The sequence below is a fragment of the Ambystoma mexicanum genome, chromosome 10, assembly GCF_040938575.1.
Source record: "Ambystoma mexicanum isolate Mex_15411 chromosome 10, UKY_AmexF1_1, whole genome shotgun sequence".
Classification (NCBI taxonomy): Eukaryota; Metazoa; Chordata; class Amphibia; order Caudata; family Ambystomatidae; genus Ambystoma; species Ambystoma mexicanum.
In genome coordinates this window covers 305,499,981-305,526,762 of record NC_090932.1, presented here as the reverse complement: position 1 = coordinate 305,526,762, position 26,782 = coordinate 305,499,981, and the positions used below count along the sequence as shown (strand labels likewise).

General features: G+C 45.3%; 1 protein-coding gene across 7 annotated transcripts in view; it reads left to right on the top strand.

The window, feature by feature from the left end:
* Positions 1 to 26,782, top strand: part of INPP5D (inositol polyphosphate-5-phosphatase D) — a 1,036,816-nt gene that overhangs the window by 857,616 nt on the left and 152,418 nt on the right. For all 7 annotated transcript variants that reach the window (XM_069617886.1, XM_069617890.1, XM_069617887.1 and 4 more), the window contains 2 exons: positions 5,526 to 5,675; positions 20,502 to 20,589. In XM_069617886.1, coding sequence (XP_069473987.1) covers positions 5,526 to 5,675; positions 20,502 to 20,589 — 238 coding nt within the window. The remainder of the gene's footprint in view (positions 1 to 5,525; positions 5,676 to 20,501; positions 20,590 to 26,782) is intronic.

Genomic DNA, 26,782 nt, shown 5'->3' with positions numbered 1-26,782 from the left:
AAGAAATAAAATACATAATAAATATATTTTTTAATCAAAGCTTAAATGTTTCACGTAGCGTAGAAAGAAGGGGGCAGTGCCTTGTCCACAAATATACCAGCCACCAGTGGTGGCTTGTGAGTTGTTTTTTTGGAGGGTGTAAATATTTACCACACGTATGCGATTGTAACCGAGCGTAGCTCCCCTGAGAAAATGTTTTGAATAATGAGTTAAAATGTTGCATTACACAGCACACGTTATGTGAAAATGTGGGCAATATATACCAGTATAAAAAACATTTATTTTCATTCTGGCTGTGCCCATATATTTCCATGCTGGCTCCACCAACATATGCTAGTATTCCCATATAAGACCATACTCATGTTCGCTTTAAGACATTTCTTTTATAGTATCATTACTGGCACTGGGCACAAAACTGTCTCTGCCAATGTATGCAAGTACTCCTTTGCAAGAACATACTCTCGTTGGTTTGGTCATTAAAAGTGACATGTCACAATATGAAAACCTGTCCAAACTGGTTCCAATGTAAGCCAGTCTAGACCCATAAGAACACTTATCATGCTTGATTTATAATAGATGCCCAGTTAATAAAAAGACATGATAAAGTAAAAAATATGCAGGCCACTACACCAAAACATCAGTCTACGGAGGTAGCACTACTTATTATGCTTGCTTTTTTAAGGACTGCATTCACAACACAAGCACACAACCAGCCGGCCAGCCACCCACCCACAGCATTCAAACACACACTACCACATTCATACTCATTCACCAACCAGTCTCTCACTCACACCATCCCTTACATCCACTCATTCCATTCTCTACAGAGGCACACACCCACCCACCCAGAAGATTCAAAAACACACCATCTCATTCATATTCATTCACCCACCAGTGACTCACTCATACACCTTTTCTTACCTCCAACCTTTGCATTCTCTACACAAGCACACACCCACCTACCTAGAGCATTTAAACACACACCATCACATTCATACTCATTCACCCACCAGTCACTCACACCTTCTCTTACATCCACTCATCGCATTCTCTACACAGGCACACACCCACACACCCACAACATTCAAAAACACACATCACATTGCATTACTTCTCATTCACCCACCATTCACATACATACATCTGACATGCACGTCACACATGCATTGCAAAATACACATATTTCTTTTTTTAAAACCTTCTTATCTTTTTATTGTAGCTTCGGTCCATCCTTCCAGGTCACCCTTGGCTCCTCCATGCTTTCTCACAAACAGGAACCAGGAAGCTGTGAGTAAGCCGAAGGAGAAGGGGTTGGAGCTGAACGTAGCATGTGACATGTGCCACATGTCACAGTCAGCTCCAACGCCAACCCCTACTGAGTGCCTCCCCAGCCCAGCCTTCACCTGATGGGTGAGGACTGGGCCGAAGAGACCCCAGACCTGCTGTGGTGGGGTCCCCTGCAATGCAGGGACTGTGGGGGCCCACGTTATACCAGGAGCTTCTGTTTTTAAAAATTAATTTATTTTTACTGTTTTAAATAATTGGGGTCACAAGGGAGTCCATAGGGGTTGCAAACTGTAACCCCTGGCGACCTCCAAATGATGTCCCTATGAGTGTGGATGAAGGGTGTACGTTGGGAGAAGCGTGCTGGGATGGGATGGGAGTTGCAGGTTCTGTGTTTGGAGATTTGCTTGGGTTCCTGTGGTAGGTGTGAGAGAGTTGGCGTGTCAACCGGGGAGGGAGTGTTGGCAAGGTCTAATCGGGTGACACTTAGGGATGGGAAGGCTGAGGTGAGGGTTGTCTGGAGGGTGCGGGAGTGAGAGTGGGCAGAGTTGGGGGACATGAGCGGTGCAAACCGGGTGGTCGAGGAAGATAGCTGTGGAGGGAGTTGGGTGTTGAGAAGGAATGTGTGGTTGGGAACGGGTGAAGAGGAAGACTGCATTTCTATAGGAGACAGGTTCTGTGGGGAGGACAAGTGGAGGCATCATGGGGGAGGGCGTTATGGTGATCCTTTGGTGCGCTAAAGTGCTCCTCTGGTCTGAGAATGAGTTATATATTATAGGGGTGGGTGGGCTCCTGGGACAGGGTGGAGTGGAGAGTTGTGTTTCTCTGGAGGATATGACCTGTGTAGAGGGTGAGTGGGGGGATTGGAGAGGGTTGACGGGTCATTTGGAGCACCAGAGTGCCCCTCTAGACTGTGAGTTAGTTGGCATGGTGTATGTAAGTTTTCAGTTATCAACAATATGGGGCTATGCTAAAAAATGTACAGCTAGGTGTAATCCACGGTCATGCTCAAAGTTACAGTTAGATGCAATATAAGGCTAAATTCAAGTTACAGCTAGATGCAACGTAAGGCTGTAAGGCAAAATTCAGAAATGTACAGCTAGATGTAATACAAGGTCACGTTCAAAACTACAGCTGGGTGCAATATAAGGCTAGATCCAAAATGACAGCTGGATGCAATATAAGGCTAAATAAAAAAAATGGCAGCTGTGAAATGCAGGCAAGGAGAAGCAAAAGCAAATTATTATGATGTCTGTGGTCACCTCAAATCTGGCATGGAAGTATGTAGAGGGCTATAACTAAACAGTAGAGGAGAAAGAAGAAAAGAACTACCCAGTGCTTTTTGGACATTTAGATAGCCACATTCAAGAAGTAATACTGTCAAATCCATATCAAAGGAAACACCTGCCCTTACCACTTTTGGACTGGCTGAGCAATATCCATCCTGCCAAATGTTGAACAGTAGAGGCGAGTGACTGGATCCTTGAGGCACTCTGAATAGTAGGCTATGAAGACAGGATTGGAAAGGGGCCAGGTTTGTTGTTTCAGTCCTCTCAGTTAGGAATGAGATGGGCCAGCATAGTATAGTCTTTGTAAGTTGGTGTCTACATTGACTGCATTCCATTCCTCTTGTTCCTCTTGTTTATCTTTAGCTGTGTTGGGACTTATGCTTGTTGTTTTCAAGATATTCTCATAGTTGTTGGTAAATATATTTCTCAAGGAACTTGGCAGTGAACTTTGTGTTGGAAACTAGGCACTAGTTTGTATGTTGTTAGGGTCAGTGTTGGTTTTTGAGCTTAGGTTTTGAAGGACAACCCCTTGCTCAATTGATGGGTTTAAATATGGTTAGGCAGGTGGATGCCAGCTGCTGTTGCTTAGTTACTGCTTTGTAGACAGGGAAATTGGTTTTCCGGTGAGCTTGCTGGATTGCTAGCTTTGACCATAGTGAGGGGGTCCTGGGTAGAGAATGGACAAAGCTGTGAACACTGAGATAGTTGATTCCTTCAGTGCTGTTTCCATTGTTGGCAGTGGTGGAGTTGGTTCTTTCTTGCCCGATGATGTTGAATGAGAATAATGTTGTTGATTGTAGAGTTCATGAGTTGGTGTTGGTATGATGTTACTAACTGTAGGGATTTTGAATTTGTGGATGATTTTTAAGACGTTCTTCTGACTGTTGTGCTGAATCTATACGGCCTGTGTATTTGGATTTCGTTTGATTGTCTCAATTCTGTAGAACTGAAGCTGTCTGTGGTAGTCTACTTTGTCTTTTGAAAGGTAATATCCTCATCAAATTTGAAGATTACATTTTGGGGCAAGCCTAAAGCAACTTCTTTCTTTTATGAAAAATTGAAGGGCTTTTTGTGGCCATACTTTCAATCCAGTGATGAATGTTGGCAATCCAGTGATGAATGTTGTTAAATTGGTTGTCCGGGCTTCATATTTAGTTTGCGATTGTAGGTTGGAATTTGGAAGCTTCAGGTTTTTCCAGATTAATGTCTAGTTCAATTTCTTTCTATGGTCTGATTAGAGTTTGGAGATAATTGGCTAGTTTTACACGAGGTAGTGCCTAAGCGAAGATGTTGACTAGGACGTAGAGGTGGTATCCTCACATGACTGAAGAGCCATCAAGTGTCTGGCTAGCTGTGTGTTTCAATCGAAGTAATCAGATATTTGAGGTGCACGGCACACAGGTTAGAAGAGAATGACATTGTAGCTGTGGTGTACCTCTTTTCTAGCCAGAGATTAAAGTCTCCCCATTATGTGAGCTGTTGGCAGGCTACAGAAAGGTTAGTGACTTCTTCACTCAGGTTGTCTTCGAAAGGCAAATGTTGTGTGAAGCAGGTGGTCTGTAGATGAGAGTGAAGGCTACAGCGGACTATATGAGGTGTAACAGATTAAGAGAGATTTGCAGTCTGGAATGTTGTCAGAGGGTGAACTGTTGTGAAATGTTAACGTTAACAGAGTCTTTATTAAATAGTTCAGTTCCTACTTCGCTCTTGCTCATTTAGTTGGAAAATGGGAACTTGTGGCCTCCGAGTATAGTTTTGGGTGCAACCGCTGAGCCTTCCTATGAGAGCTAGGTTTCAGTGATGAATGGTACATCTATTAAGTCCTCTCAGAGGATGTCATAGATGTCAGAGAGGTGTTTGGCCATAGACCGAGCGTTTATGTTCCAGGAGTTTAATAACAGTCTCATCTCCTGGGTATTCACTCTGTGTAAAAATGGTTGCTGCTCCAGTGAGCGTTTCAAAAGACGTTTCAGGGTAATGACATAACCTCCATTCTTGGTATCCAATCTTTTATGATGTAAATATTCCCTACCTTTCGCATGGATTCCATAGATTGACAGAGTGGTGCTTTCCTCTTTGGGCCAATACAAGGTCTTTATAAACAATTCGGATGTTTGGTCTGTTCAAGAAGGAGGGGACTATACATGTTGTTCCCAACAGCTATCAATCATGAAAATTAACATGAATGTTTGACAACATAATGAAGCTGAGCCATTCTTAGTCTCTATTTGTAATCCATATCCAGGAGGGAGTACCTTAGGGAAGATAAAATATATGTATCCATAATTTTCTCAGGATGGGGCCTGCTGAGGCAGCACTGATCTCTAAATCCGTGAGTGCTGTTCCAACAGAGGATCCAGAAACACATCTATTGTCCTTGTGGTTGGGAGTGATTCACTGCCAGCTGCTTAGTTTTTGGGCCTAGCAGAGGCCCTGAATACCTCATGCCAGGGATGCTGAGCTGAGAAGAGAGCAGAGCCATCTAAGTGTTAGTATGTGCCTAGGAGTCATCTCTTGGCCATGGCCCCACGGCTCAGAACCGACATATAAGAAGCGCAACATATGATACGTCCTAATTTATATGGAACATGCATTTCAATCTTTGACCAGCAATAGCAACAATAACAAAAAAGCAATAGTCAGCATGAAATAACCAGATGGAAAAGGAGGTGACAGGGTTCTTATGAGGGGGATAGCCCTGAATAGGCATACATCGATCACATGACTTAACACCCAAATCCATTACAAAACTTTGGAGATATAGTTTTTTCATTGCAATGTTTCCTGATGCTTCTTCTGAAGTAAAAAAACAATTAAGGCCCTGTTGTGCATCTAAATCGCTCCTGCAGACCCAGCTGAGGGCATGTTCCCTTAGGAAAGTGTATTCTGTTAGCTTTGGTGAGATGTATGTCAGAGGCGTTTTCCTCATTTTCTCTTCTCTTCTGTCTCCAGGGGAAGGCTGCATTGCCCTACGGATAGACGTGACGGCGTCTGCAGTCCCATTTTCCAGTCCACTCACGCACCATGAAGAAATAACCGGCCACTTCCATGGATTTATAAAGCTACAGACTGCGCAAGGAGAGCAGAGGGAGAAGCTCTATGGTATGATGGGGCACTGGGGGCTTTAATAACCGAGCCAGGCAACCAGCGCCAAAACCCCTTATATGGATTCATAGCCCCTTCTGTTCTACAAAGTAGAAATAATCTCTATGGGGCACATGCAAACCAACTCTACAACAAATAGGTTGAAACAAAATAATGTTCCTTTCTTTCTTGAGTCAATTGAAAAAGAGTTTTCCCTCCTTTTACTTCAAAACGTCCTCATTGATTGTTTCCAAATGTTGACATTTATAGGTCAGCGGTGCAGGTAAAACCAGACACTGGGGCGTGGCTACAGGTAAACACATGCAAAAGGCACAGAAATTGAATTATTGGTGCATTGGCTTACGTCAAATAAAACACTGGAGTGGGCATAGAACTGCAACTAGACTCCTAGTATAACCATGTCCACAAGTAAAGCCACGCACTGAGGTGGGACTAAAGGTAAAGTCATGCATCGGAGAAAAGTTTCAAGTAAAGCCATGCACTGAGGAAAGACTGCGCGTACCTGGTGCACTCAGAATGGACTACAAGGAAAGCCATATATCAAGGCTGAACTGCAGATAAAATTATGCACTGGGAGAGAAGAATTAGCTACTTACCTTTAACTTCAGATTCCCATCATTGGTATCTATCATAGATTCACTTGCTTAAATATTATTGGTACAGGCTGGGAATCCTTGATAAATTTTGAAAGGTTGTAATTCCCTAGAAAGGCTTTTAAGTTATAGCCTATCCACTTCATTGTGGTCCTTTTGCCTTGGCTTAGTGAGAGAGAGATGCATGCTTAAGGACCAGCCATTGAATCCATCTTCAGATTCATAGAGCTATCCTGTGGCTTGGTTTACCAAGCATCAATGGAGAGTTGGGAAATGTGCAAGTGAAAGATACCAGTGCTAGAGGACTACCATTATAGGTAAGTAGCAAATTCTTCTCCAGCACTGGATCTAGAATAGTGAACAGCATACCATAAAAGGACTAGGCAGGAGAGGCTGGTCTTACCTTTATGAAAAAGATGCCAGAGGGCCGAAGACTCTGCTCTGGCATCCACATCTAGGTGGTGGTGCTTTGAGAATTTAGAAGGTTCTTCATGCCGGTGCCCTGTAGATGTCCTGTAGCCACCACTGGAGTGGAATGCTGTCATAGTTGCCTAAGGGCTTGTAAAGTGCACTGTAATCCGTGGACTGGCCTTCCTGACATTCTGTAGCAGTAATTGATGCCACTGATGATCCGGTGGGAGATCATTTGCTTTGAAAGGCACTGACATTTGATTGAAAGACCATAGATGTTGAGCTTGGATGTCCTTACTACGGTCAATGCAGAAGCCTAGAACCTGTTGCACATTCATGAAGTAAAGAGTCCGCTTGGCTGGTGTTAAACAATTATCGAAAATGTTGGCAAACTCAAAGTTTGATTGTGAGTTTAGTCTAACAAAACTTTAGGGGGAAACAAAGACGGAGCTTCAAAACCATCTTGTCCTTCATGGCCTTCTAAGAGAGATACGTTACGTCTACCTTGTGAATGAGCTTAAACAGAGGCTTCATTAGTATTGTTAGCAAAGGATTCAGGTGCCAAGAACGCTTTTGCTATAGAAGGGAAGAAACACATCTGCGACTGTAGGGTGAGTAAGGAATGAAGGGATGTCAAGTCCAGTCAAGTAACAAATTATTACTGCCAAGTGCACCTTGATTTAACTATCTGATAGACCTACTTTGGCCAAATAAACCAGGTAGGACAGGGACTGGTGCTGTTGCAACACTGTTGGTTGTAGGTTGTTTTGCCAACATCATGCTCAGAAACATTTTCACTTCTTGGCATACATTTTCCAGGCGGTCTAAATGCCCACAAGCATCAATACTCAGGAACCAGACTGTCAGACAGAGGGATCTGGGGGTGTCGTGGAAGATCCTGCCCTTCACGCCTGGTGAGCATCAGAAGTGAAAAGGAGTGACAGGTCCAGAAAACAATATTGACATTTCAAAGCTAGGGCCTCTGGGATCACACAGTACAGAGGTTACTGCAGCCTCTTCAATATCCGGTGCATCCAGGGTATTAGATTGATGGAGTACAGAACCGTCCCCAATCAAGGGAATGAGAAGACATCTCCCAGTGACTCCTTTTACAGGAACCGACTTGGAGACTCGCATTTCTTCTTATTGCAAGCATATCTATGTCTGGGGTGCCCCATTGACTGATTAGTTCTTGAAGTTGTAGGTTTTGTGACAAATCCAGGGAATTCCTCCCCTGTACCCAAGGGGGAGCCATCGCCTTCATAACTCCAGGGAACCAGGTAGGCAAGACCCAACCTAGAACAGCGTAAAAGCAACCATACCCCAAAGTGGGGAGAGAGAAGCAAGACCCCCAAGGCGGGATGCGAGAAACCATACGACAAGGCAGGGTGAACAAAACCATAGCCTAGGACAGGGTGAGAACAACTATACCCCAAGGTGGTTGAGAGAAGCAAGACCCCAAGGCGGGGTGCGTCAAACCATACCCTAAGGTGGAGTCATAAAGCCATACCACAGGACGGGGTAAGAGCAACTAAAAACACCTTATAAGATTCTTAGAAGTAGTTTATAGGAACTTGTGAGTAAATGGTGTTTTTTTCTGAACAATAATAATAACGTTCTAAAAACCTATGACACCAAAATACTTAGTGAATTCTTATAAAATTGTATAAGTTTGAAGTAGGATTCATGTAAGACCTTATAAGATTATGATAAGATCCTGGCTGTAGGATCTTCTGGTGGAACTGGATTCTCAATGCTGCACTCCCCAAAAGGAACAAAATGCCTTACACTACCTTAGCAATGACACTGCCATTGCCATGCCAATTTAAGTTTTGATGTGTTTAAGAGCATTTTCTACCAACTTCCCAAAGTCCTATGGCATGCCCAGTTCTCATGCCGGCCTGCGTTAGTTGCCCTCATCCAGGCCTTTGCCTCCTAGTGGATATCATCTTCTCGCAATTATAGCCCACAGAGATTCCCGGCACAGATGTAATGGTGAGAGATGCATATGTCTATACCCTTCAGTCTACGGTCTGCAGTTGTCTGCCCGCTGGTGGCAATTTTAAATTGAGAGACTGGATTAACACGTGTTTCCTCAGCACTACCATGATAGCACAATTGAGGTTAGAGTGTCCTCTGGTGCACAGTGCAGAGCTTTCAGGACTGGCATGCAAGTCTCACAAACCCCATCCAGCATAGGAATAGTAGTGGCTGTGCACCTCTGATTTGCCTCCCTCCCGGAAAGGACAGTCTTATTTTGTCCCTTAATCACATTCACGTTAAAGGGGGCTGATTTGGGATCTTGTGCGAAATGGCACTGACACAACAACAAAAAAACTGGCGAACATGCCATCTGATGGTGAGAAGCCCCTAAAAAGCTTGCAGTGCTCTGTTTTTTTTTTTTTTTTTTAAATATATTTTTATTATTGTTTTCTTATATTTTTTTTTTTTTTTTTTTTTTTTTTTTTTTGCATTTCAACAAGTTTCAAATAGTGCGTGTCCATTACAATAATGCTTGTATCTTAGATCGTTCATAGTGTTGACAAACTTAAACTGGCAAAAAACCGATAACAAAAAAAAGATGACTTGCACATAAGTACCAAATTAACACTTGTGCCCCCCCCCCTCCCTTTCCCCCCCCACCCTCCTTCCTCTCCCCTTTTTCCCCTCCCTCCTTCCCCTGAATTCGCTCTGATACAGATATGGTCGAGTCCTATCAAACAGATTGTGTGGTGCTTTTTTTCAACTTTTACAAGTGAGATCCTTTGTGTTGGGTGCAGTGCTCAAAATCTTACTTTGTTGGCTATCCTGTATGGGTTAGCTAGCTGGTGGGGGCAGTTTTCTATATGTTTCTCGCCGATCATGTCGGTGTGTGTCTGTTGCTTCGTCTCATGGTATCCCTATGCACTGAGTAGAATTCTAAGAAGGGCAGCCATATCGTATTTATGTTCCTCTTAGATTCTTGGATTGTTGCTGTAAGGCTTTCCATTTCAAAGATGGCGTGCGCTTTGGTGACCCAGTCGTTCTTTGTGGGCAGGGATGGGGATTTCCATTTTATTGTCAGACAGACCCTTGCTGCTAGCATTAAGTTGCGGGGCATATGTGTGAGTATTACATTGGAATCCTCTCCGTCTGGCTCTACTCCGAACAGGACTAGGATTGGAGTTAAGTCCCTGTGTATTCCATCTATGGCTTGTATCCAGCCCAAGACCTCCTTCCAGTACGTCTGCACTACTCGGCAGCTCCACCATTGATGCCAGTAATCACTGGTTTCACCACATCCTCTCCAACAGAGTGGAGACGTTCCGGAAAACATCCTGGACAGTCTTTGGGGAGTATAATGCCATCTGACCAGCAAGCGTGCATTGTGCATTTTATATTGGACTGAGATAGATGATGTCCACACTGCTCTATATATGGTGTCCCAGGTTTTCGGTTGTTCAGTTAGGCCTAATTCTTGTTCCCACCTGGCTTCAGATTGGGGGCGTTTCAGACATCCCCTCATGAGTAAGGTTTTGTACATACGTGAGATCAGGCCTTTCATTGTTTGGGGGACGCTTAGTATCTGCTCAAATGGAGTGAGGGGGCGTTTTAACTTTGTGCCCCACCTAGCATCGCTCAGAGCACCTCTTAGCTGCAGGTATAGCATAGGGGTCACCTCGTTTCCACGCATTGGCTCTCTCGCTTCTTCGTAAGAAATAAATTTGCCTTCTCTCCACATTTGGCCCACCCGCGTCAACCCTGCGTCAAGCCAGGGCTGAAAGCGCTGTACGTCTGTTATGAGATCACGGATGGGGGAAGCCCAGATGAGACTGAGAGGGGAGGGCCAAGTCGTGACTCCTTTCATTTGTCGAGAAGGGCACCATAGAGACCATAAGACTTTTAGGATTGGGTGTTCTCTTATCCTACGGGTCATTGCCGGTAGAGGAACCCACATCCAATCTCCCAAGGTGACTGGTGCAAAAATGTCGTTTTCTATGGCTACCCATTGTTTTTCGGGGTTTTCCCAGAGGTGGTCTGATAAAACTCTGAGCTGAGTTGCCCTGTAGTACTCTTCTAAATCTGGGTATCCCATGCCCCCTGACTCTTTGGGTTGAATCATTGTGGAATATGGGATTCTTGGTTTCTTGTCGGCCCAGAGATATTTTAGGAGCGCTCGTTTGACTTCCGCCATGAACAGCTCCGGTACTATTATGGGGAGGGATTGAAACAAGAACAATAATCGAGGTAGGACATTCATTTTTATAGAGGTGAAGCGGGCTGCCCAGGATAGCGGTAACCTCGCCCATCTGTGTATGTCTGCTTGAATGGTTTTCCATAGAGGGACGTAGTTGGCTTCAAATAGGCCTGATATGGGAACGGTTATGTTTACGCCCAGGTATTTTACAGAGTGGGCCTGCACCAAGAATCCCCAGTCCGCCTTCAATTGCTCTAGTGCTGCGATGTCAGGTTTTAGTGGAACCGCAATGGTTTTTTGCAAGTTAGCTCTGAAGCCCGAGAGAGCTCCATAGCGGAGTATCTCTTGAAAGAGGGCGGGTATGGATTCCCCGGGTCGGGTGAGGTATAATAAGATGTCATCCGCAAACATAGCTAATTTGTATTCCTCTCCTCCTCGTGGAATTCCATGAATCAGGGGGCTTGATCTTATGGCTTGGGCAAATGGTTCAATAACTAATGCGTATATTAAGGGGGATAGCGGACAACCCTGCCTCGTGCCTCGTGTAAGGGTGAATGACGTCGAGGTGAGACCATTAATAGATACTCTTGCTTGAGCAGAGTGGTAGAGTGCTTTGGCCCCTTGGATCCATGTACTTCCCAGGCCGACCCATCCCAATACTGCCCGCAAAAAGGGCCACTCCACGCGGTCAAACGCCTTCTCGGCGTCGATCGATAGGAGCAGGGGGCCTTCTCCCGCCTCTCGCAGTGTCGCCATGAGATCCAGGGTCTTCCTGATGTTGTCTGCTCCCTGCCTTCCCCTTATGTACCCGACCTGGTCGGTGTGAATTTGCTGTGGCAAGACTACCGCTAACCGTGCCGCCAAGATGCTAGAGTAGATCTTGGCGTCTACATTAATGAGGGAGATAGGGCGATATGATGAGCATTCCAGGGGGTCTTTATTTTCCTTTGGAATGACAATAATTATGGATTCAGTAAACGATTTAGGTGCCTGGCCCGTCTCCAAAATTGAATTAAATAATTTAGTAAGGAAGGGGGTCAGGGAGGTACTATTAGTCTTATAGAAGGCCGGTGTGTAGCCATCTTGTCCCGGTGCTGAGCCCGCTTTTAGTTTCGAAATTGCTCCCTGAACTTCGAAGGTGGTGATTGGATCATTTAGTACTCCCAGGTGTTCTTCCGTTATTGTTGGTCGGGGGAGAACGGATAAATATGGGTTTATAGCCGGGGTGTGTTCGTCTCCTTCTGTTGTGTATAGTTCTGAGTAGAACTTAGCAAATCGGTTGACTATGTCCTGCGGACCAGTGAGGGGGGTACCCAATTCATTGTTAATCTTATGGACTGCTCTTTCCGCTCTTTGTTTTCTGAGTTGGTTTGCTAGCATTGTGTGGGCCTTATCCCCCTTCTCGAAGAACTTCTGTTTTAGGTACTTAAGCTGCGTGAGTGCCTTGCCCTGCCATATGTCTTTTAATTCTCCCCTAAGTCCCTTGATTTGATCTATTAAGTCTACCTCGTGAGTTGGATTCTGCCTCAGAGTCTTCTCTAGAGATGTTATCTCTGTTCTCAATTCCCCCTCTCTACGCTGCTTGAGCCTTTTTTTGGCTGCACCCTCTGCTATGAGGAGCCCCCTGATTGTGGCTTTTCCTGCCTCCCATACTGTGTTTAGTGGCATGTTATTAACGTCATTTACTTCAAAATAGTTAGTGATGGCTTCTGCCAGGGTCTCTTTAAATATTAGATCTCTGCACAAGAAGTCATTACAAATCCATCTGCGCTCGGGGTTGGGCAATGGGCCGAAGTTTAGCTCTACAGTGCATAAGTCATGGTCTGACCAGGCTACAATTTCTATGGTGGATTTCAGGATAGCGCTTTCCTCCTCTGCTCCCAGTATTATATAGTCTATTCTTGAGAGCGTTTGATGCGGGGGAGAGTAGAAGGTGTATGTCCTATCCTCTGGGTATGTTGTGCGCCAGGAGTCAATTAGGTGATGTTCTCTTAGCGAGCTTCGGAATCTATCGCCTTGCAGGTGGCTGGGGGGGTGGACATTCTGTGCCATTGAGAGCCAATCCTTTTCTCTTTCTGCCACTACATTGAAATCTCCCCCGCAAATCAGGGTGCCCTCTCGCCAGTCCTCTAGGAAATCGAGCAATGGTTCGATGAAGGTGGATTGGGCTTGATTCGGGGCATATACAGAGCAGAGAGTAACCTTACGTGTTCTCATCCTGCCTTTCAGAGCTACGAACCTGCCCTCTTTATCTCTATGTATGTGGTCTATTTGGAGGCTCAGGGATTTCCTATATAGTATTCCTACCCCTCCTTTCTTGCGTGGGCCTGATGCCCATATTGAGTCTTCCATGTCCCTGCCCACAATTTTACGTTCTTCCCCTTGGGTATATTTCGTCTCTTGGATGAAAAGTATATCAACTCTGGATTGTCTAAATTGGCGGGATAACATTGACCTTTTTTGAGGGGAGTTGAGGCCCTTAACGTTAAGGGAACCGAAGACGATTCCGTAAGTTCTAGCCATACTGACCAGTGTGGATCTTGTACTGTGCTCCCTTTATCTGCTGCTTTTGAGGTAGCTCTGTTTTTAACACCTGTTTTTGGTTATTGCTGTATTGAAAAGGACCCCCCATGTGTAAAGTGTCGTGACGTGTCAATTTTTCTGTTCTGTAGGATTGCTTATTCCCCCCTCCCTCCCTTCCCTCCCCTCCCCTGCGAGATGCTCTCGGGAGCATCTCATTTGTGTGAGAATGAGACGCCCTTTTCATAGAAGGGCCACACTAAAGGGGCCCCTCTCCAGCGACATTACTTATATTTTAACCTAAAACATGAACAATTAATGCGGCCTGCTTAGTGCAACTATTAACTTATACGGGTCCGTGGCCTTAACTCTAACATGACAAATGTCCAATCTACTATTAGCCTGTGGTACTGCGGTGGGTAAGATCAAAGCCGGTTTTCCCTCGTAGGCCTCGAGAGTTGCTGTGCTTGTGCATTCCATAGGTGTTTCTCAAGGAGTGTTAAGTTTCTTAAATTTCCATTTGGATTGCGCTCGTCCTCGTCGTGGTGGTTTTGGTGCTGAATCGCGCAATGGGCCTGTTGGTTCTCTTCTGGGCTCGGAATTCTCATCTCCCCCTGAGACCTGCAGGTGTTGTAGAGCTCTTTCCGCCTCCTCGATCGACGTGAGCCTGAACTCCTCACCATCGTATTCGAAAGAGAGTGAGAAAGGGTGTCCCCAGCGATAGCGGACTCCCCTTTCCTGCAACCACCCCGTCAGGGGCCGGCATCCTCTTCTTTTAGCCAGGGTCATTGCGGATAGGTCCTGGAAGAGTTTGACCTTTGAGCCCTCGAAGTTTATGGTGTCCTTGTTTCTTGCTTTTGCTAGAATTTCTTGCCTTTGCGTGTAATAGTGGCATTTAACAAGGACTGAGCGGGGTCCGTGCGGTGGGCCTCCCGCTCTGTGTACCCTGTCGAATTGTATTGCTGGGGGGTTTTCGCCCTCATAAAGAGATAGAATCAGGGATTTTATTTTGCTCTCCAAGCTGGTTGGGGTTTCCCCTTGCGTTTCTTCGAGACCCATGATTCTTATGTTGGATCTCCGCTCCCGGTTTTCCAGATCGTCCATTTTGGACTCCATGTCTCGTTCCTTCTGCTCTAGGTCTTGAAGCCGAGCTTCGTACTGCATGGTGAGAATGTCCCCTGATTGCTGGACGTTCTCCACGGCGTCCAGCCTGTCTTCTACCTTGGCCATTTTAGATTGGAGGTCAGTTACAGTTTCTGTGAGGCTTGTCTTTATCGACCTAATCTCCCCGAGAAGGAGGCGGATGTCGGATTTTGTGGCACTGTCACGGTCGTTACCTGGTATCTCCGAGGAGCTTTGCACTTCATTCTGCTCCATTGCCTCGTTTGGACGACTGAACCTGCGCAATGTTGCCAGGGTGGCTGGATCCAGCTTGTGCGTGGATTTTGACGGGTGTTTTAGTGTCGACTTGGAGTAAGTAATACTCCCACCAGCGATGTTCAGGGTGACAACGACCGGTGCAGTGCGTTGGTGCTCTATTGTCTGGCAGCGTGAGAATCTCCCTGTGCTCTCCGAGTTCTGTGGTGGTGGTGCGGTGAATCGATGGGAGGCGTCGCTAGCCTCGATGCAGGATCTCCTTTTTTGCTTATGTGGTTCAGAGCTTTCCAAAGTATTTCTCTATACTTTGTGCACGCGTGCCGCGGTGGGCTGAGATCACTTTGCAAAGTTCTCTGGGCGTTGGGGTTTTGTACTGCTGTGTGAGAGTGCCAGTGCTCTGTCCATGCGTGTCGCTGGGGGTCTCCGTCCCTCTCGTCGAAGGGTTCGCGGCCTGAATGAAGCCCGGTGCCAGGTTGGAGTGAGATGGCCACCGGTGCTTTATTATTTGAGTGCGTGGGGGTATCCACACACTCTCAGCGATCCGTGGTAGCTGTGCAACGAGCTAACTGGCGGTGATGCCAGCTTTGGTGCGGCCTCCCATTTCTTTTGTGTGGCCCTCTTGCTGGTATAATAAGCACCTGGATTTTTTTTTTTTTTTTTTTTTTTTTTTTTTTTCCCCCACCGGCAACGCGGAACCGCAAGTCTTTTGCCGCGTATGTCGCCTCTGGCCTGTTTATGAAGAGGCTCTCAGCGCGACCTTAGCCGGGAGCCTGGTTGGACTGGGATGAGCGCTTCAAGCAGTACAATGGGGGGGAGGGGCGGGTGAAGCCATGGAAGCCCGTTCCCCACTTTTTGGGGCTTTTCAATCGCACCTCCCCGCACTCCTCACCAGTTGTTCCTTGCGTTGTTTCTGCTGCAGCCGGATTGTGGCTCGTGGATGCAGGGCACTTCGCTTGCGTCCGCCTCGGGGTATTTTGTAGTCTCGGCTTCTGTTAGTCGGCCGCCATCTTTGTCGTTGATGTGACGGCTCCGATCGTCTGTCTTCCGAGACCGCGTTTACTGGGAAGACGCTTCCGATTCTTCTTCGGTCTTCTCGTGCTTTGTCCCAGAGTATTCACGATCGGTGTTGTGCATTTTTCGCGTTGCGTTCGGTCTTTTTTGGAAAGTTTGTTCGGCGTTCGTTGTCGCTGGAGAGGGAGACACGGGCTTAGGCTGCCTGCATGTCTGCGCCCCCTGGTGGTCTCCGCAGTGCTCTGTTTTGTGTCTGGGATATAGCCAATAAAAATAGCTTATGGGTCTTTGGGGAAATTTCTGTCTTCCTGCAAGATTAAGACTCCCTAGAAAGGATGTTTTACACTGTCTGGAAGTTTGCTGTCCTACCTTCATCCCTGGTGGAAGGTGTAGGCTGGGTCCTGACGGGAATGAACGCCAAAGAATTCCAGTAATCAAATGAGAGCTGCTGAAAAAATAAATAAAGCTGTGCAGAAAATCGGTGGGCAGCTTTAAAAAGTAAAAATGTTAATTTCTCTGCTTAAAACAAGGATAGAAAGTTGAAAAAGCTCAGGATAGCTGTGAAGGACTCGCATGCACATGAAGTATAGTAATGAATTTGAAGATGGCTTCTAGGTTTGGAGCCAAACCGTCTCCCTCTCATTGGACCGGTGGAATAGGGGTCAAACATAGGTGCCTAGTACACAAGTTCAAAGCCTTGCTAAGGTATTATAAATGTCATATTGTACGGAGGATCCCCAAAATGACCATTGGGATTATTCTGAAGCATGTGAATCTATGCGAGATGCAATGCTGGAGAAGTACAGTTACATTCATGTAGTGGAACGGTAATACGTGTAGAGACAGGAAGCGAGCCATGACACTGAAAGTAAACGAAGGATCATCATGAAAAATAAATACATGCATTCAGTAAAAACAAAGGTAAAACAGTGGGACAGGACTGGTAAGCTATGCCTCTTGTGGAGACTTGGGGGGTCATTGGCTGCCTCCAAACACGTGTCCGGGTCCGAGTAGACAGAATGGGGACTTACCGGGTCATTCCGACCTTGGAGGACCCGGTAGGTCCCCATTCTGAATACCATTCCCCATTCCCATTTGTGCCCCCATAGGGCTCAATGGGAATGGGGAAGGAGCTAATAACGGGCCCGCAAACAGCTGGCCCGTTATTAGCTCCAAGGTCCCTTAACGGGTCCCGCTAGGGACGGATGTTCAGACCAGCTGTTCCTGGTGGGACCCGCTAAGGGACCTTGGAATGTGGCGGTAGGGGGTTAACGGCACCGGCATCCTTACCGGTGCTGTTAACCCCCTACCGTCATACTCGTAATGAGCCCCCATGGATCGGTGTCCGACAACCAGGAACAAAAGACCGACTTTGCAGAATCCACCCTGTGAAGGCTGTGAAGGCTGCCCCTGCAAGGTTGGTTGTTTGTTCCCAGTCCCTTCTCCAGGCCCTTTTTAGAGGGGTCCCACGCTTGCACCCGCTCCACCCATGGCCCGCTGCCCCATTCCCCACCCCGTCCACTTCCCTGCTGCAACACTGATCCAAGTCTGTTCGTGAGCTGCACGCCGCGAAGACGGAAGCCCAACGTACTGCACTTTGCGCTTCTGCATGCTATCTTTTGTGCATCTGGCTCCCGTCTCCGCGGCCTTCAGATCATGAATGGGTCTGGGCAGGACTACATGTAAAGGCATGTCGGTGGTAAAACAAAAAATAAAGTCATACCGATGTCATGCCTAAAGGTGAACCAGGTAAACAGTGATGGGTGAAAATGATTGTGACAATGCTTTCTAACCAATGTAAATTCCTTTGGGAAGCAAATCTATTCCATCTTTTGTAGTTTGTCTGTGCCATTACCTAACGGAACACACAATATACATATTTGCAATGACCCCACCCTGAATCGGCCAGGGTAGGCCTCTAGGCTGGGTCCCCTCTGCACAGCACCTTAAGCATTGCCAGTTTAAAGGTAAAGCAATGCACAGGGTAAGAAATAGAAGCAAACATAAGCAGGGGGCATGGGGCAGGACTACAAGAAGACAGGACCATGAGAAAAGAAATTGACAGAAGCTGGGCTATTAATAAAGCATTGCAATAGGACAGGACCGCAAATATCCAAATGGACTGACTTTGGACTGCGATCATGGGGGCAGGGCTAAAAGTAAAGGGCTACAGGCACACTAAGTCACTGAGCAGGCGTACAGTTCAATGTAATCTGTAGGGTTGGACTGCAATTAAAACAAAGTACTGAGATAGGAAAGCAGGCAAAGCAACTTACAGGGCTGGGACTCAACATATAGCATTACCCTGGGGAACACTGTGCTGGACCACACATAAAGCAATGTTTGTATCTGTGTTTATTTGAAGAACAGGGATGTGAATTTTAATCAGAAATGGGTCAGAGATTACTGCAAATAAAGTAAGGCAACTGGCTAGCTATACAGGGAAAATCTAGGCCCAAAGCTAAAGTCGTGTATTAGTAGCAGGAGGGCCTAAAGCCATGCCCTTGACCCTGACCCAGTTTCCCTATCCAAGCAATGTGGTAGAGGCACATTTCTGATTAACTTTGAGCTCATCAACCTCTCTAGCAACAGGTCTTCCATCTTTCAGTTCAATACTGTGATGAATAACAGAGATTAACATTCTTTGTCGCCATGGAATTAATCAAAGTGTGTCCTGTGTTTTCCTCTCCCCACTTCCATGTTTGCCTTGGTCTCCCTCTTAGAAAAGGATGGTGAAAGATTTTTGTGCTTCCCGAGCAGGAGATTGGTTGTCAAGATGGATGCTACCCCAAGGAGGTTGAACAGGCAAGCATGCTCAAATCGTCATTGGGCCTCATTACAAGTGTGCCAGGCCAGTAAGCCTACCGGCACTGTTGTTACCGGACCAGCACACTACGAGTCTGCCTGCCGAAGTTGCTGTGCCCGGCAGGCCTGACCCTGCCGGGCACAGCAGCCACGGTAGGCAGACTTTCACGGAAGCACCGGCACCGTTGTTAACGGTGCCGGTGCTTCTGTGGCCCCTATTCCCATTGAGTCCAATTGGACTCAAATGGAAATCGGGATTTACCATTTACCAGCGCCTGACTTCCCGGAATGCCGGGATTGTAATCCCCCGTGTTTCCGGGAAGCCAGGCGCTGGTAAATCTTGCAAGTCCGGCAGCAACCTGCCGGATTTACCGGCATGTTACTGCCGGACTTGTAATGAGGCCCATAGTATTTTACTTTCTCATTCAACTTCCATGCGGAAGCATCCATTTTGTCAGCCAATTTCCTTTGAGTTCTCAGGAAGGATGCAAGGAATAGTTTCCATGTGAAGATGACTGGCATCACCAGATAACACCTGCGTGGACCACAGCCCGCCAGATCAGCATGTCTGATCACTTTCAGAATGTTGGCAAAGCTCAAGGGGGAGGCAGAGACCCCATCTGCTACTGGTTTCTGAGCCAGTGCAACCTCGCTTTAACTCTTCTACTCTCCAACGTCTACAAGAATAAGCAGTCCAGCTAGGTAGGAGAATAGATCCCTGGTGACCATGACATAACCTAAAAAGTGACTACTTCATTGCCTTTTTGTTCTCGAATAAAGTCCAGGTAGAGAACATTAGGGCCATTAAATGCAGCAGGTTAAATACATGCCTCTTTCCTCCTGAGTTGGGTATGCAGTGATAAAATCGTGGCAAAAATGTCACCTGTACAAAAAATTGCAGCAAAAATGCAGTGGTTTGACCCGTTAAAGGTGTACCCCATTATACCATTTAAGAAGAGCGGGGATTGCGGGGTTGTCCCACGCTGCCCTTAAATGGTATAATGGGTCCAGGGGTTGCAGTGGTGTCACCCACATCCTTTACATGGATTGCGGCGGCAAAACCACAGCATTTTTGCAGGGATATTTTGTGTCCACAGCCATTTTTGCCACAATTTTAACATATGGAACCCTGACATGGGGCCTTGTGAATGGGTTAACACTCTTTAAGAGACTGTGCAGTCTTTGCCAGACATGCAAATGAAGCGTATTTGCCCCTGGAACACAAACGTTCCTAACATATGTGGCAGAACACCACGCAGATTGTCGTTGTGCCCACAAGGGATCTATGGAGGAAACAACAAAGAAGATATAAAGGAAACAATTTGTGGTAACGGAAGGTATAAAGCAATGAAAGGAATAATTGGGCCTAAAGAAGCAATGTTGCAGGAAACAGTTGACTGGATGATCTTTTGAATATAGATATCCAGGGTGCAGATAAGAGATGTGTAGAAGATCGGTTTGGTTACACGTTTTACAGTTGGGACAGGAGTTGAAGAGTTTTGCCCTGAGGAAGACCCAAGGTGGTCGAAACACATGTTGGCTGATGACAGTTATTAAAACTCTAAGAAGATTTGGAATAGTTAATTCTCAAAGCGGACTGTTATGTTAAAAAAACAACTTTCACAAAATAATTTTCAATAGAATTATTAACGGATTTGGAGCGCAGGTAATTTGAGCCAATATAGGAGAGATATTATTTAAGGTTATTTTGGGCTGAGATCACTGACTCTATAGAACCTGCATGCATCTCTCTAGTTGTTAAAGTGTGGAAAGTGAGGATATTCAATTTTTCAAATTTAAAACTACAGGTAGGTAGCTCAACGAGATAGAAGCCCTCTTGGTTATAATATGTGGTATGTAGTTTGAGTTGATAATACAACTGTGCCCTGTTCTCTCATACTTTCGCCTCTTATTCTCTCTTTTTTGTAGATTTTGTGAAGATTGAGCGGGAGGAGCCTGCAGGCGGCCGGAAGCATGTTAAGGGCCCATGCAACCAACCTGGAGAACAGCCAGTTAGGTAATGTACAAAAGGAACATAAATCCCGCAAGGCAGATCCATTGGTCATGATAGGAACGTGGGCGAAGCTGAGATGGTGATAGGGGCAATGATGAAGAGAGTGACAGCAGTGGTGGCAAGATTGGATCAGTATAGAGAGCAGGGGCAGGGAATTGGGGGCCATGATGTAAGCAGAAACAGAGAGTGACTAATAAGGGAAGTAGGAGCAACAGAATCTCAACAATAGGAAAAGCAGCTATGGCAGGAAAACAAGCTGGGAAAATGGAAAACATAGCAAAGCCGAGGAAGTAGGGTCAGATCTGATGATGGTGAAAAGCAGGAACATCGGGAGCAGCAAGTAACAACAAGACTGAGCAACGCCCAAGTGGAATTTACTGAGAATGGAATTTTTCCAGTAGTGTGCTTTTTATTCATGCTAGATAAGGGGAAATATAGGAAGCATCATGGACAGTAATGAGCCAACTTGGACCAACAGTAGTTACAGAATTAGAAACTAAGAAAGCAGGAGAGCAGGAACAATGGGTCAACATGAACGTATCAAACTGCAAATAGTTCTAGTATTTTCTTTTTCTTTATCATCCATGAAGGGAATTGTGGTACCCTCTGACCAATACTCGATATCATTTTTATGTCAATTTCTTTGAAATTGCTTATCCCTATACTACTTGTCTTTGTTGTAGCTACTATAATTTGTACTATGATGTTTACCTATTTTTGTTTAAAAAGAAAATATTACAGAAAATGTGATAGAGACACCAATCGGAGGGACTCCTCAATGGTGAGACTAGCAAGGGCAGAGATTTTAAAGACATTGGGCCTCATTACAATGTTGCCGGTCCGGAAACAAGGGTGCCGGTAAGCTCACCGGCACCCTTGTTTCCAGACCGGCAAACTACCAGTCTGCCTGCAGGAGCCACTGTGCCCGACAGGTCTGACCCTGCGGTGCGCAGCGGGCACGGTAGACAGACTTGTCACTGGAGCACTGGTACCGTTGCTAACGGTGCTGGTGCTCCCCTGTCCCCACACCCATAGGACCCTATAGGAATGGGAATTGACTTCCCGGCCACCAGACTTGTAATAGCCCGGTGGCACCGGGATGTCAGGCGCTGGTAAATTATTATGGGTCCGGCGGCAACCCGCTGGTAGCACCGGCAGTGTTGCGGCCAGACCTGTAATGCGGCCCATTGACTAAAGCAGATTGTACTTAAGAAGCAACCTAATGAAGTAGGGCATGCGGGTTACAGAAGGACTATGAATGGAAGTAACGATGGCAGGGTCGGTGATAAGCAAAGAAAGCAGTTTCAGGCACAGTTCTGCAACTTTTGACTGTCCAGATGTTTTGGCTGCAACTCCCATTATCCCTAGTCAGCATAGTCAATGGTTAATGTGAGTTGTAGTCAAAAATATCTGGTGAGCAAAGGTTTGCAGACACCTTATTTAGCACAAGGACGGGAAATAACTATGGAAAAGATCAGAAGTAAATTGCACATTACCTTATCAAAGGGGAAAGCATTTGTAACTCTGGCAGGAAGGGACAAAAGAAACGAAGGAACATCAATTTCAGGAATTGATCAGCATAGTTCTGAATGGGCAGAGATTGTTAGATATATTGTATTTGTATTTATTTGGTTTATATAGCGCTTAGCAAAAAGACCAGGAAGTGAGGCAGAACAAGAACTGATAATTAGAAAATGGACCTCTGATCTACAAGAGGAGGACAACAGAAATAAGAATTGACAAAAGTAGAGAACAAAGGCATTAGTCACATGATATGTTCAAGGTATAGAGGGGAATTGCAGGTAATGACATATCCTGGCAGAAAACAGAGCTATCACAGAAGAACATTGAGTGGGAGGGTGAGCAGAAACATACAGGGCTGGAACCGAATAATGTGGAGTGCATGGAGACACGGACAGAACCAAACCAGGTGTGAACATGTACAGCATGAAGAGTTTAGGCAGGGGCTGGTAAAAAAATACCACAGTAAGCACCTTTGACATTAAGTGACCACAATGATGCGCAAGGGTGGCAGGACATCATAATAGCCAACATGAACAGCAAGATAACCAGAAACAAGAAATTAACAAGAAAAGTAGTATGAGCAGCAGCAGCAGGAAAACAGCTGTAGAGAAAAAGTGGCATAGACCAAAACTGACCAAGGAAAAGACAAGAGCAGAATGAAATGGAGAGAACCAAAGAGTGACATTGACTGAGAATCAAACCAAAGTTATGAGCTCACTAAGGTGAAACAATAACACTTGAAGAGGGGGCATTATCAGCAGATAGTGGCCCAGAGACCAAATTACAGGCCAAAGCGAGTTAGCAAAGACCTGTCAGAGAAAACCAGGATCACGCTTCAATTTAGATTGATGGCAAATAGAGGTGATTTATCAATAGGCTTACAAGTCAAGGGGCACAACGTACTGCTCCTAACGAATCCCATCTAACTGACCGGCCCGCCTTCCAAACCCATTACCTTTATAGCTCTATGGTCACCTGACTTCAGAAAGTAAAAAAAAAAAAGAACCTGTGCTTAGACTTTCCCGCATGTTTATCCTGCCTCCCACCAAACAATAAATCCTTTCATGCAAGTAGTAATTCCTACTACAATGTTTATGAACATAAGTGACGTGTACCAACGTACTTCCGGTAGAAGGTGACCTGATGGAGGGTGGGGATTCTCCTCAGTGGAGTGCTTCTCAAGTAAAATAAATAATAGAAAAGAAAATGTCCATCATGCAAAACAGAGAAGGGAAATACTGCTAGTCCCTTCTACATTTCCATGGAAGCTAATGGAGTCGTGACAGAAGCAGAGAGGAGAGAGGGCCAGCGGTATGTCAGTAGACGAGAAGTAAGTGGATTCTGACAGGGAAGCAGGGAGGTGTTAAGAGGCGGGGCCATCTTGGAGGTATGTCAGTAGACGAGAAGTAAGTGGATTCTGACAGGGAAGCAGGGAGGTGTTAAGAGGCGGGGCCATCTTGGAGGTATGTCAGTAGACGAGAAGTAAGTGGATTCTGACAGGGAAGCAGGGAGGTGTTAAGAGGCGGGGCCATCTTGGAGGTATGTCAGTAGACGAGAAGTAAGTGGATTCTGACAGGGAAGCAGGGAGGTGTTAAGAGGCGGGGCCATCTTGGAGGTATGTCAGTAGACGAGAAGTAAGTGGATTCTGACAGGGAAGCAGGGAGGTGTTAAGAGGCGGGGCCATCTTGGAGGTATGTCAGTAGACGAGAAGTAAGTGGATTCTGACAGGGAAGCAGGGAGGTGTTAAGAGGCGGGGCCATCTTGGAGGTATGTCAGTAGACGAGAAGTAAGTGGATTCTGACAGGGAAGCAGGGAGGTGTTAAGAGGCGGGGCCATCTTGGAGGTATGTCAGTAGACGAGAAGTAAGTGGATTCTGACAGGGAAGCAGGGAGGTGTTAAGAGGCGGGGCCATCTTGGAGGTATGTCAGTAGACGAGAAGTAAGTGGATTCTGACAGGGAAGCAGGGAGGTGTTAAGAGGCGGGGCCATCTTGGAGGTGGGGGCACCAGTGTTCGCACCTCAGGAGGAAGGCCGCTGCTTCCCACTGCTCAAGGGGCTCTGAAGTTATTCAAATCGTGTGGTTCTGTCCCCCTTGCCTTGCAAATTCCCCGATTGGATTGACTGGGATGCTGAGTGGCATCACCGCCCAGGTGCTGAGTTAACATATACCAATGGCACATTCCTTTAGCTTGAACCCTAATTGTTTAGCAAGGGCTTTTCCAGATCTTTTCATGGGGGGTCAAATGATATTGAGAACAAGGGGACACATCTGTGCAGTGACAAAATGTCACTACCTGCAAGGACTTTAAAATAGGCCCTTGCTTCACGTGCATTCTAGAAATAATTCTATGGCTTTAAATAATATCTGTTTTTTATAAGGTTTCATTTCAGATTCTTTAACTACTCAATTTAAGGATGCTCAGCTTATTGGTGTTGAAAGGATGATAGGCTGGGTTTTCTTTATCCCAAATACATCTGTCCTCAGATAAGCCTGAGTGGTCTCATGATAACAGGTTAGTGTTAACACAAATATAGCGGGATACATTTTGGCCCACTTATACAAGGGCGACAGGGCTAAGGGGATTTTAACCTATTTCATTGATATTTGGGAATCAATGTTTAAAGCACCAAATAATGGAGATGGCTGGTGTTGGACAAGAATGCTTGAATAGGGAAAATCCTACCAGTTGGGAACCATTTGGCGAGGGTTGGGCCTTATTTACGGCACATCTAGCAGTGCTTTGTCCATAAATATGAGACCCTTTAAAATCTTAAGGATGTGGACGCAATCCTGAAAGGGATATGGCGTCTTTTATGCTTTAACAGACGACAATAATTTAGAGTCCATTTGGGTCTCCTGGACATCATTGGCCTTATATTTGGTACTACTTAAAGGAATGTTGTAATATAATAAAGTTATGCATCAAGTTTCACTGAACTCTTATATCACAGGGAATTGTCATTCTGGGGTTACATCCAACTTAATAATCATTCCATCTTGGTTAGATTTGTTGCAGATTCCATATAGGACTAGTACCCACGAAAGTTGTAAATGGTGCTTGCTAAGGGATTCCATATGCAGAAAATTCTATGTGATTTACACTTGAAGGTTCTTGACTCTGCGGAACCACAATACTGTCTTGTTCAACAACACCAAGCTTTACTTTCAGCATAACCCATAAAGCGATACAAAATAAAATAAAAACAATGGAAAAGATCAAGATTATATGTTAAAACAAATGTGTATATATTACACATGAAAATTAAAAGGCAGATAGCAGCACCTCATTACAAGTTTGGCGCTTAACTGGCAGTAATACCGGTGGAATACCGCCAAATGGAATTACCGTTACCGCCACTTGGCTCAGTGGATTTACTGCCAGATTACAAGTGGTGGTAGGCTGTGTAAATCTCCATTTATTGGAGTGCAGAGGGGGCATTTCGGCAGAATTACCACAAGTGGTAATTCTAATTACTTTTTGAGCCGTAAGGGCTGCAGATTTTCCTCCAGCCTTTTGCTGGAGCGAAATCCTCCACCTCACCGGCAAACCTGTAGTACTGTGGTGCGGTAAAACGGTAAATAATGGAATTACTGCTATGTTACCAACATTTTTTACTGCACTGCTGCACTTGTAATGAGGCCCTTTGTATTAATTGCAAAGTTGCAAAGCGATAATTTATACCATTAAGGCATTATGTGCAGGTTTATTAATTCTATTAATGAAACTTAGTAAATAGATTATCAAAGCCCAGGCTAACATTCCAGAGTCGTTGTTGATAAGACTACAAATGCAGGAACTCAATTTGCCCAGTTAAATTTCTTTAAGACAGGTATAATAGTCTTGTTCTATTATCTCGATAAACCAGACCAAAAAAAAGAACACATAATGTATTCTCTATTTTGATCTAGCAAAAAGGTCACCATTCACATACAGGAGTGTCCTTATGCCACTTCATGGGAAGACAATTGAAAAGTAATTTAGTAATTTAAATACAATCTCTAAGGTAAGAAGCATTCAAAGGGTATGGATGCTTCCCGTCTCTGTTCTGTATAGACTCTAAACAGCTATTCACTGAAAGGGTGCTTTTGGTTATATTTCTTGTAGTGAACAGTACTGTCTTAGTGAGTTCAACATCTTTTTTTTTTTACCAGAAAAACTATTAAAACCAAATGCTCTTTCCATCTCTAACTTAGTGGAAGAGACTCCATGTTTCTGAGAAGAATATTATTTAACCAGGGGTGTGATCTTCTGTGTATATGACTCGAAAGATGATTCAGAATTCTATTAGTAAAAGTAGGCTTTGCATTAATCAAAGACTATAAAAATAATGATAGTAGGCGCTGTTTTATCTAATCTGCAATATGCCACTGACCAAGTACTCTGCCGGTGCCTAAGTACGCTGCTCAGTTTGGCAGACCCACTCATTTCTTGAAGAATGCATCCGTGCCTCGTACACTAACAAAGCAGCTTCTATAAGCTGGGCTTTGCAGATTTTACAGAAAGGATTCATGCCTGCTAAAACATGTGTCATTTCAATAGCAGAATTATTTGTATGCTTGATACCAGTAAAATCTTCCATGAAAGTTAACCACAAATAAGTAAAATTAGAGACTTTCGGCGTACTCTCATTATTGGATTTGAAACAAAAAGACTGATAGCGTTTGGCTCTGG